Source organism: Lycium barbarum, chromosome 10 (assembly GCF_019175385.1).
Source record: "Lycium barbarum isolate Lr01 chromosome 10, ASM1917538v2, whole genome shotgun sequence".
In the NCBI taxonomy this organism is placed as follows: Eukaryota; Viridiplantae; Streptophyta; class Magnoliopsida; order Solanales; family Solanaceae; genus Lycium; species Lycium barbarum.
The window spans coordinates 114,354,018-114,366,633 of NC_083346.1; the positions used below are offsets into that span (position 1 = coordinate 114,354,018).

The 12,616-nt window shown below is 35.3% G+C and overlaps 1 protein-coding gene across 1 annotated transcript; it reads left to right on the top strand.

The window, feature by feature from the left end:
* The first annotated feature begins 3,072 nt into the window (after positions 1-3,072).
* LOC132614035 (E3 ubiquitin-protein ligase RDUF1-like) lies at positions 3,073-4,857 on the top strand. Its single transcript, XM_060328380.1, has one exon. The coding sequence runs from the start codon at positions 3,249-3,251 to the stop codon at positions 4,377-4,379; it is 1,131 nt and encodes a 376-aa protein (XP_060184363.1). The 5' UTR covers positions 3,073-3,248; the 3' UTR covers positions 4,380-4,857.
* The last annotated feature ends 7,759 nt before the right edge of the window (positions 4,858-12,616 follow it).

The following is a 12,616-nucleotide window of genomic DNA, read 5'->3' on the forward strand; positions in this document are numbered from 1 at the left end:
GAAGTCATGTTTCTGAATAGAGAAAATCAAAAACACAATGACACGAAAAGAATAGCTAGAATAACCGAAACCAAAACCAAAAGCCCTAGATTCTTAGGACTGCTTGTTGACGAACAGTCAAGAGAACTAAACTTTCAAAAGAAAGAAAAAAAGAAGGCTCTGATACCATGTCAAGAACAGAGAAAACACGAGAGAAATTGAAGAATGACTATCTCAATTACTTGATTCTCATACATCAGAATATATTGATATTTATATACAAGAGAAATTAGAGAGGAAAAGAAGTAAAATATCCTACAAAATATTCTTTATAATATTCTACCACTAATGTTACATAATATTCTACACTAAATGTAGAATATCCTTAATAATATTTCATATATTCATAATATCTCTTCATATTCACCATATCGAGAATATCTTAATGCATATATTCTACAATTTGTCCATTATGCTAACAGTTAGCGACCGCAGGTTTTCCTGGGATTTCCATAAAAAATATAAAGAATAGATAGACCAGTAAAGATCCCTTAACTTTTTAAATAGCATACTGCATTGCGTTTATTTGAGTGTAAAAATGCAGTCTTTTCTCAGTTGTCTTTTCTCCCATAAAGGGCAACAGAATTTTCTGATGAATTCATTTTGGTCATTTGATGTTTTTAAAGAAAGAACCAACAGATTCTTTAATTTCAGTGAAATTAGATTTCTTATTGAGAAAGGAAATTCTTTTAAAGTTTTTATTATATGTGGTCCATAATGCAATAATAAAAGCTTACGCACTCTTGACGAACCAAAGTACTTGTATAATAATTTTAGTGGACCTATACATGCAAGAATCAAAGCTCCACTATATACAGGATTTAAATGGATATACTTAAATATGTATATTTCTATGTTGAACCATGCAGAGGTTAGGTCCAATGTATCTTAAAATCGGCATGAAATTCTGCATAGATTAATACTATATTTGATTTGGGTTATTGAAACAATCAATTTCAGCATAAAGCTTCAGAGAGGTAGGATGTAAAATTTGATTGACGGTTATTAGATAATACTTTCATTAAATTATGCAGAAATTTTGTATACTATTTTAAGCAAAATATAATCTGAAATAAAAAAATGTGTATTAACAATATAGAGATTAATTATTTATTTATTTTTATTTTTAAAAAGAAGTCTTTTTAGAGTTATTAGTTCATGCATGACAACCTCCTGTTAATAGTCACTGCATAACAATACTTTCAGTATTATAGCCTATTTGGTTAGTTTTTTGGGAAGTAAAAAAAAAAAAAATGCCAATTTTATCGAGTTGAGGACTTGAGGTGTTTGACCAAATTTTTAGCTAAAAAAAATTATAGTGAATAGTATCATGAGTTATTTTTCGGAAGCCGGAAAAAAATAGCTTCTCCAGAGAATCACTTTTTATAAGTTTGGCAAAATAAAAAATTGATGTTCTAATATTGATAAAAGTGCACTCCTAAAGTATTTTTTAAAAACACTCTAATAAAAACACCTTTTAAAGTAAATTAATTTTAAATGCTTAGCCAAATATATTAATCACCGCACAAACAATTTTAGTATCACTAATTTCAGCTTTATTACCCCTAAACCAAACTACCCTAATTGCAAAAAGTTGCTTTCAAACTTTTTCGTACATCATCCAAAAATTCAAAACTTCCTCATTAAGATAACGATGGAGTAAAGGTTGTTAGATGTATATAAATAACAGTCGCACTCATTATTTTCAACTCAAATTCTATATATATTCAGAACTTTTTAAAATACATTGTATTTTTACTAATTCTGTAAAACTCAATCGATATCATAAAAAAGTTTAATCTAGTTGAATTCTTGTGGTTAATTAAAAACATTAAAATCGTTCATATCTTGTAGTGTTCCAATCTAGTGACATAAAATAAAGTCATGGGAAAAAAAAATGAAAGCGTCATCTAAAATTGACTACTCTAGAATAGGATAATTCTAAAAAAGATCTTCTATTTCTATTCTCACTTAAATCCATAAATTCGTACTACTTTATTTTTTAGATAAAAGGAAAAATGTTTAATGCGCTACACTTCTAAAAAAATAATAATACAGAGTTAGCTTTTCTGAAGTGAAAACATTTATGCCTTACATCATATAGTCATGGATAGCGAGGCAGAGAATCGTTTCAACAAAATTCATATTAGTTTAAGTTACGATTGGACAATATAATAATTAAACAGTGTAAAATACTCATCTAATAGTCTTGCACAAACTCTCAGAAAATGATACATTTAGATCTTGCACAAACTCTCAAAAAATAGTTTTAAATATTGTCCAAACGCCAATGATTATAAAAGTTACTCTATTAAATTATTTTTGTACACCACTCAATTTTATTCAAGTATCACATAAAATCAGTAAGCAATTTTGTAATTAAAAAAGGTCTTAACTTTGTCTAAGTATCTATCAAGTCACTAAACAATCTTATAACAAAAAGAAAAATCAACTTTACCTAAATATCATATTATTATCTAATTATTTCTTTCATTCTCTAGTACTATCAGTTTGTTTCTTTCATTTCCTATAATACTATGTGATTGTTTCTTTCACCCCATTTCTTATTATCTTGCGGCTATTACTGTTATATTTTTCTCCCCTTGAGTCGAGTGTCTATCGGAAACAACCTCGATATCTATCGTAAGGTAAGAGTAAGGTCTCCGTACACTCGATCCTTCCCATACTCCACCTGCTCGGATTATATTGGGTATGTTTTTCGTTGCTGCTCTAAGACCAAATCTCCCTCTTTCACGAGCATGTCAAAGATAGTTTGTAACACTCCGTAAATATGGGTTAGGCGTGAATAGGTTAACACTCCCTCTTAGTGACGACCTCACTTTGATTAAATTCACACTCCCCATTTCTGTACCGACACGTGTCAATTAAACCCCAGCTTCAATGACACGCCATACTCCTAATCATCACTTACACAATATTTTATTTTTTCCCAATTTTACCCTCCACCCCTAAATTAATTCCCTCTATATCCCTCCTCGTTATAATTATCCCCAATCCCACATTTCTTTCAAACCCCATCTGTCTCTCTCTCTCTCTTCATTTCCCCACTTTCTCTCTCTAAAAAATTATTCTCGCAAATCCTATATTTTGTTTTTTTGTGGGTTTTGTTCTAAACTTCCAATTTTTTGGGTTTAATCTGTTTCAATTTTCAGATCTGGGAAACCAAAAAAAAAAATTAAAAATTTCAAATGTCTTCAACATACTGGTGTTATAGATGCAATAGATCTTACAGATTTGTAAACCAAGATTCAATCACCTGCCCCGATTGCAATTCCGGCTTCATCGAAGAAATCGGGTCGGGTCGTGTTTCCGGGTCAAGTCCGGGTCAACCCAGAACCCGCAGAACCACTAACGGTAATAATGGTGGCGGTGGTGACAGGTCAACACCGTTTAATCCAGTCATCGTCCTACGTGGCGGCGGCGTCGGAGGAACCGGGTCAGAAGCCGGATCCGGGTCGGGCTTCGAGCTGTATTATGATGATGGAGCCGGGTCGGGTTTGAGGCCTTTACCGAGTAGTATGTCGGATTTTCTACTCGGGTCGGGTTTTGATAGGTTGTTGGAACAGTTATCACAAATTGAAGCTAATGGTATGATGATTGGTTCAAGATTGGAAAATAATAATAATAATGTTAATCCACCAGCTTCGAAAAGTGCTATTGAGAATTTACCTACAATTGAGATTGTTAATTCACATATTGTAAGTGATACTTGTTGTGCAGTTTGTAGAGAAGAGTTTTGTTTAGGTAATGAAGCACGCGAAATGCCTTGTAAGCATATTTATCATTCGGATTGTATAACCCCGTGGCTTGCGTTGCGTAATTCGTGTCCTGTTTGTAGGCACGAATTGCCCAGTGAAAGCCCGAATGTAGATAGCGCGAATAATGATGAGGAAGAAGAAGCGGTTGGATTAACGATATGGAGATTACCGGGTGGTGGATTTGCTGTGGGTAGGTTAGGTAGAAGAGGTAGTGGCGAAAGAGCGTTACCCGTTGTGTTTACTGAAATGGATGGTGGTTTTGGTAATGGTAATGGTAATGGGGTTAATGGGGTTCAAAGGAGGATTTTATGGGGTTCTAGAGGTGATGTAACGCGACAAAATGGTGCGATTAGGAGGTTTTTTGGGAACTTGTTTTCTTGTTTTGGGGGTGGTGTTGTTGGTGGTGGTTCGTCAGGGTCGAGTACTACTAGTTCGGATTCAAGGATAATAAATAATGGGAGTAGAAGTAGTAGTAATTCGATGTCGTCTGTGTTTCTTGCGACAGCAAGAAGGCGTAGAGGATGGGGATTTGAAGGTAATAATGGAGTTAGAAGATGGTAAGGAGAAGAAGTTGTTTATTATCGTCGTTGTAAATAGATGGAAGTGAATGCTATGGATCTTCAATGGAATGCAAAAAAGATTTAATTTTTGATGTTTATTAAGGTTATATTTATGCAATTGAGTTGAAGATGCTATAGCAAGGGATGATGACATTGGAATATTTGTGTAAGAATTGGCTCTTGAGTTGAAGAATTTGTTTCCTTCACAAGTGCTTGCAGTCTAATTCTTCATTTCGTTCTTTTATCTTTTCCCTATTAAGATTTAGTGTCTATTGAAACTTATGAAGCGTACATGAATTCTCAGTTTGTTGTATCTGGGCTTCTTTTTTTTTTTTTTTTTTTTGTTGGAAATTCAGGTATGTCCCAAAACAGGGACCCTGTTTTTAGTCTTGCTTTGTTAGTTAAAGACTTGCTTTTGATCATGTAATCAAATTGGTCATCGAAGCTTATAAATAGCAGATTGTTTCCTTATTGCAGAATTCTATTTGTTCTCTACAATTTGATGTCATTAGTTGAAGTATGAAAGCTACGATTGTTAGTTGTTCTATGCGGAGGATGGACATGTACGTACGCATAATATGGTAATTGTTGAACGGTGATATCCTGTGTGTTTCGGTTTGAGAGGGAAGTTTTTAAAGTGGCATTGATTCATGGGGTATAAACCTTTGTAAACACGAGTTGAAGTTGAGTCAAAATAATTGGCCATGTTAAACTATTGCATACTACAGATGGTAACATAAATAACCGACTGATGGATATGTTAATTTGCTTATTGGAAGTTACAGGTTAACAATAAGCTAAGGAAGTGATGTTAATTGATAAGATAAGCCTATGGTCTATACCTTGCCTTATCACACACAAAAAAAAGAGCTTATGGCCTAAAGGGGTAATCTTGGTAAAAGTGGGAACCTAATAACTTTTTGATGGGTGAACTTAATAATGCATCTGCTGATAAAAAGGGCTTTCCAGTGATGGCTTGTTAGTTAAAGACTTGCTTTTGATCATGTAATCAAATTGGTCACCAAAGCTTATGAATAGCAAATTGTTGGTTATAGCAGAATTCTATTTGTTCTCTGCATTTTGATGTCATTTCTATGTATGAAAGCTACTATTATTAGTTGTTTTGTGGGAGGATGGACATGTACATATGCTCAATGTGATAAATGTTGAACTTTGATGTTCTCTTGTGTTTTGGTTCGAGAGGGAAGCTCTTAAAGTGGAGTTGACTCATGGGTGATATACTCTTGTAAACACTGGTTGCAGCATGGGAAGGTGAAGCGAAGTCAATATAGCAGGCCATGTTAAACTATTGCATAACTACTGATGGTCAACATAAATAACTGGCTGATGGATATGTGAATTTGCTTATTGGAAGTTACAGGTTAACGATAAGTTAAGGAAGTGATTTTAATTGATAAGATAAGCCTATGGCCTATACCTTGCCTTATCAGTTATGACACACACACAAAAAAAAGAGCCTATGGCCTTAAGGGGGGTAATCTTGTGAAAAGTGGGAACCTAATAACTTTTTGATGGATGAACCTAATAATGCATCTGCTGATGAAAAGGGCCTTCCAGTGGTGAAATGCATGCTAGTGTAGCTCCAACCTTCTTGGCTAAGACTTTGTAGACTTGTATTCGATGAGGAAACTTCTTCAGGACAGAGGATAGATTGTAGCTCAATCCTCCTTGATATGAATTATAAGTGGATGATTATCAATTAGAATACTTTGAAAAAGAGAAAAGAGGCAAGTTGAGAGAGCCCTAGGAGCATTTTAGTAGGATGTGACCTATAATAGTTGTTTAGTGCTCTAACCCTGCCTGCTAAGGAGAAGAAATATTTCTTGGTTTAAGCAAAGAGTGTACTTGATTATACTATTAGAGGCAAGTTGCAAGTTGAGAAATTTCATTAGGATGGGACCAACAGTAGGCTGGTAGGGCAGTGGTTATTGTTTGGTGCAACTTCCTTGCCTGCTAAGGAGAAGAATATTTTTTGTTTTAAGTGAAGAGTATTTGATGAATTTTAAAGTGATCCCATTAGGGATGGTGGGGAAAACTGAGTTTTATACTAATTTGTAATGACAGGGTATCTGGGACGTCCTAATCAGACTTGACTATGAAAACTTTGCAAAATTGCTACTTATTTCCCATATGGAGACCTGGTGCTGCTGAGCTCAACTCTATGGTCTCAAGTTGTCCCATGTATAATTTTATAATATGGGTTAATAGTGCACGTTCTCATTTATTCATTTCCTTAAGGTGGAAATGATAGGTCTCCTCTATGGTTGAATGTGGACCATGAGCTACTGACCCTTTGATTAGTTATAAACTCAGACCGACAAGTGGATCTTTACCATACTATTCTTCAGCTTATGATAGTGTTGGCCTTTGTCACTATGAATTGGCTTTGCCGTTAACATTGTCGTTGGGTGTCAGCCGAGGGTCGCTGGCTTATGTAGTTGGGTGTGGCCTAGTGTCGCAGGGCGGGTAGCCTGCCTAGACATTGTGTTTTGCAGCTTGCTAAGAGTACTTCTATATTTGGGTATGTGCATACCTGTCTATTAATATAGTGTGCCCTTCCAGTTTACAGTAACCATTAGCAATAGCTGATGGCCTAAATCCTGTATTATTGTGATAGCTTATCTGGTAGATTGTATGGTCATTAATTTATTTTCTTGTCTTAATCCTGGCGTGTAATTGCTTGTATAGTGAACCAATGAGTTTATCTCTTTGCTTAGGTTTGTTAACAGTTTGGACTGTGCCATGTGATGACAAGAACTGAGTGTGTTTTGGACTTTACAGCTTTGCATTTGGCATCAAATGGATCTGTCTCTTCTGAATGAAACATCCGGAAGAATATGTGGCTATTTGACAACAGCTTAATGAATTTTTTGGACCACTAGTTGGCTTGTTAAAAGTTATAGGTTAAGAAAAAACTTAGCAAGTTCTTTTAATTGATAAATTTGACCTATATAGCATATGGGGTCATCTAGGTTGAGTGGGATTGTAAATTGTCGGTGTGATAATCTAATAATACACCTGCAGATAAAAAGAAATGGTGAAATGAATGCTTTTTTAAGAGTGAAATGTATTTAATGAGGAGAACTTCTGAGAAGAAGACAGGTGTTAGGGCCAAATCTTCTTGATTAAGAATGTTAGTAGTGGTGATTACTGATTATCATTAAAAAGATTAGGAAAAGAAAGAAGTTAGTTGAGAGAGCACTTGCAGCATTTTTATTAGGTGGGACCTAATAGTCTGGTGGGACAGTGACTATATTTTGGTGCATTCCTTGTCTGCTAAGAAGAAGAAATGGTTCTTGTTTTAAGTGAAGAGTATCTGATTGATACCAGAATTTTTAAAGTGATTCCATTGAGCATGGTGGTTGTATAATAGTTTTTGATGACAGGTAATGTGGGACTTCCTAATCAGACTTGACTGGAAAGTTTTTGCAACTGAGTTTCCATATTGTGAGGACCTGCTAGCTGCTCCCTGCTTAGCTCAAATTGTATGTGGTCTCCATTTGGCCTAATGCACACTCAGGTTTGTTCATTTTCTAAACATTGATGACATGGTAGGTGTGATGTATATAGTTGGATGTGGACCATGAGATATGGATATTTTGTTTAATTATAAACAATCAATATAGTGGAGATGAATCTTCAGGTATTGGTTCTTCTGGGGCACATTTGAGGCTACTAAAAGACACATGACCAAAATTGAGAAAAAAGAAGTTCAAGGTGGGACGTCATTAAGCATTTGGTTATATTTCTCCTCAAACTCAAAAGTCGATGTTGGATGTTTACTGCATTGGCGCTTCAGATGATTTCTTTCTTGATATGGAAGAGAACGGAGAGGTGCAACTGTTGTCCTGTATACACAACTATCAATTGCATAACACTACGGTAGTAAAACATGTGCTAGCATTGAGCTATTTTTGGTGTCTTACGTTTGATCTTCTAGGTTTTCTTGAAATTTTAAGGTTGCAAAATTGTCCCAACTCTTGAGATATTGTTGATAGTGTCATGTTGCAGTAGCTTGAGTTTGCATCCATTATTAAGGGCTTTGAATCCCACTCATTTGTGGATTACCTCCCCCTATATTGAGAAACTGAGGCAGCAATCTTAGAGCCCGTTTGGATTGGCTTATAAGTTGCTTATAAGCTGTTTTCAACTTTTTAAAGTGTTTGGCTGGCCAGCTTAAAGTCATTTTGTGCTTAAAATAAGCTTAAAAAAATAATTGGGCCCATTTGACTTAGCTTATCTAAAGCAGTTTATAAGCTGAAAATAGCTTATAAGCCAAAAAAAATAAGTTAAGACTATCCAACTTATTTTTTTTAGCTTATAAGTTGTTTGCAGCTTATAGGCATAAGCCCATCCAAACAGGCTCTTAGTCTACGTACCAAATACTGGTTGACAATGGGAGTTGGAAATAACTGTTATTACTACGTCTTTGTCTCAAACAAGTTTAAATTTAGGCATTTAGCGCATTAACGCGTGCACTTGTGAGATTAGTCAATTGACAATAAAACCTCCACAACATGTGGATTTAGCACAAAACATTGCAGAATGGTGGAAAGGGGATGCATAATAAGTTGTGAATGAGTTTAGTAGGATCTCAATCTTCAAATATTGGATTGCTACCAATTTAAATGAAATAACTTGGGCGAGGCTAGTGGAGCTAGGGGGATGGGGATTCATCTTCATCGAAAATTTGTAATTTATGTAAGGTCAAAAATATACTCCTATATAAGTATATGTAGGTGTTGATTTCTCCTGATTTTTTTATGTGTTTATTTTTTTATATTTTGGATCCTCATAATAAAAATCTTGACTGTAAAATGAGGTTCATTCATTATGAACTAAAAAGGGGGTGGTTGATTAGTTAGATTGTAAAATCGTCATAGGGTTCATGATCAATGATTCTATTTTTGTTTTCAGCTAGCAGGCGACGCGAATTTAACGTTCAACTTAAAAAATGAAAAAACGATTCTTCAGTTCCCTTTTTCTTCTTTCATATTCTTGTTTATATCTTCTCCTTAAATTTAAGGAACGAACTTTGGGGGATATAAGAAAGTCCTTTTATCAGATTGGAACTCATGAATTCAGAATTTGATTGATGTGATATTGTAATATTTCATTTGGTTATATGATCTTGCTTTTTGTTAAGGAATATAATTAAGCATCTAGATTTTAGGGAATGACAAATCACGTCAAAAGATTGAGATCGTGCCATGTGATGACAACAAAATAGTTTTCTCTTGGATGCTTACAGCTTGGTTTTGCTATTACATGGAATTTAAGGGCCCTTAAGTCAAGGGATTTGTCTCTTTTTAATGAACATTTCGAAGAATAAGTGGCTATCTTTGGCATCTCATGATTTTTGGACCACCCACTTTTGGTTCAATGAAAAATAGGAAAAGCTTACTCTAATTGCATGACAGAATGATATTTATTCCCACAATTGTTTGGATTGAAACAGTTAAAACTCAATCATGTGAAATTTTACTCGCTGATACTTGAATTTTATTTTAAAATGGATAAACGTACAAAATTTATGAACTTGGAACATAATTAAATAATGACACCAAAATCGAGTATCTGTGCACTTTCCACTACTATTGAGTTTGACCATGTCATAAAACTGATTGATCGAGTTTTCAAGCCTTTTTAAGCATATCATCTAATTGCTATTCGTGGCACAACATTTCCCATTTTTCATTACTACTAAATATTTTCACAATCAGAACTTGAGAGCAAAATCCTATAAACTTTTTGTTTACCTCGAATTTCGGTAACAATTGAATTGGAAGTGAAGGTATAGGACATGTGGATGATTTTTTAATCTACTATTCGGTTGATATGGACTTATTAGTAATAATATATATAGATATGTAAGTTTCCGTCTAGGATAAATATATTGATATTGGTGATTGAGCTAAGTATATATATGGCAATATATTATATTGAGTGGATGAACAAGCCAAAGTATACTTCAAATCCGGACTAAAATGAGAGAGTGAGAGAGAGAGAGCTTCAATATATTTTTTCTATTACAATGTTCTAGATCTCAAAAGCCAACCTCTAAAAGTAGGGAAATATCATCTATTTATAGGTTTGCCTCATGGGCTTTGAATACAATGCAAAGTCTTTTAAAATAAAGAAACCCTAAAAGGATAAGGCAAGACCGTACGTCTGACACTCGTACGATTGTCAGTACAAAATGACAGAACGGTCTTGAAGCGTGGCAGCTCCGCAACTGGTTAACCGGACCAACGGCTACGTTCAGTTCGGACATGGAGAAACCGGACTAACCGCCACGAGAGCTTGACTTGGAGAAATCGGACTAACGGATTTACTTCTCTTTTCTCGGGTCAGCCACATTTGGTGCAATCCACGGTCTGAACAAAACACCGAACATATTCATGCTCATTTCACTACTAAAAAAAGGGGAAAAACCGACGGACTGCGTCGGGTTTTTTAATGAAACCGACCCTTTACGATCCGTCGGTTTACATAGCCTCGCTTTTTGGAAACCGACGGACCACGTCGATTTTTTCCGACAGATTGCGTCAGTTACGTGGTCCGTCGGGTTTTATCCAATAATTTAAAAAAAAAAAAAAAAAAAACCCGACGGACTGAGTCGGTTTTTTAATTTCTGATTTTTGATCTTATATAAAAACAATATATATTTTATGAAAAAACCGACGCATTTTTTATTTAAATTTTTTAATTTTAAATAAAAAACCGACACAGTGCGTCGGTTTTTTCATAAAATTTAAGAATTAATTTCCAGAAAACCGACGGACTGAGTCGGTTTAGCGTCGGTTTTCCGGAAAATTTCCTGCATGCAATTCATGCATTTTCTGCAGCCACACCTGCACAGAAACCAGTACCAAAAGCTGCTCAAAACTAGCATTAAAATGCTCCAAATCAATTCTAAAAGAGCTACAACACATAAAATCACCCTAAGTAATAATAAAACACATCAAACACTATCTAAACACATCAAATACGATCTAAATAGACCTTCAAAGTTCAGAAATATTTAAATGTCCAACCAAAAGTACCATTAACTAGTTTTAACATAAGTCCATTATTAAATCCAAACTACTACAACTGATCATCCGGTGCCGAGCTACGTAATCATCGTCATCATCATCTTCTGGGTCGGAGGGGGCGGGAGAAGGGGGCATACCAAATTGTCCACATGCAATGTGGCTTTTAACTTGTGCCATGAGCGATTCAAAGCTCGCTTTCATGGTGTTACTTTCCTCAACTCTTTTTGCCTCAGTCTCAGCTAATTTCCTATTAAGTTCAGCAATTTGCTGCGCCATAGCTGCGACCTGAACACCATCAACTCCCTCGGCTTGTCGAGAAGACCCTTCACCTCGCAATCCTGACCGAAGGCGACTTAAGTTGTTCCTTGGGCCTAGACCGTACGCTCTACCCTTTTGTACTCCCCCAACTGCTCTACACCAAAAATCTATCTCTAATTCCGGTGGAGGACGGCTCGGATGCTCAGGCTGAGTTTGGCTGTACTGGTCCACATCATCCCTAAATTGTGTCTGTATCTTAAAAAATGAAACTTAGTATATAACGAATATATCATAATTAAACTTATATATAATTACTTAAATAATAAAATTATCACTTATATAGGAATTACGAGCCCTGTCCTCAACCCATACGGTCGGATCCGACTCCTGCTTCTTTTTTTTTTGTGTGGGTCTTTAGGAATAGCTGATCCTGAGTTGGCATCTGTCCTGTAGCTTTTTTCTGCAAAAAATAATAATTTAAACATAAAATTAATAACTCAATAATGATATATTGATTGTAGGTAAATTTAAAAGTATAAAATTATTTACCATTGTCCTAGCAACGTGCCCCTGACTTCTTGCACCCGCAGTGTGCAAAGAGCCACCTTTCTGGGATGCACGGGCAGCCTTTGTCTGCTCAGACTTGGCGATAAACTCAGGAGTTCGCCAATATGCCTTAAGTTTCTCCCAGTGTTCAGCTTTTAGCCATTGGGGCATCTTTATATACCTTCTAGCCCTCGAAAACCAATCAGACAACCTTGCACTCCCCTTCCTCTCAAAGTTTGCAGCAACCCTATCATTGTCCATTGGATCCCATGTACAATACATCTGCAAATCAAATAGCTAATGATAGATGATTTATATAAAAGTAAATTCAAGTTATGAAACGTATAGTAAGATGCATACGTTAAACTCTCTAAAC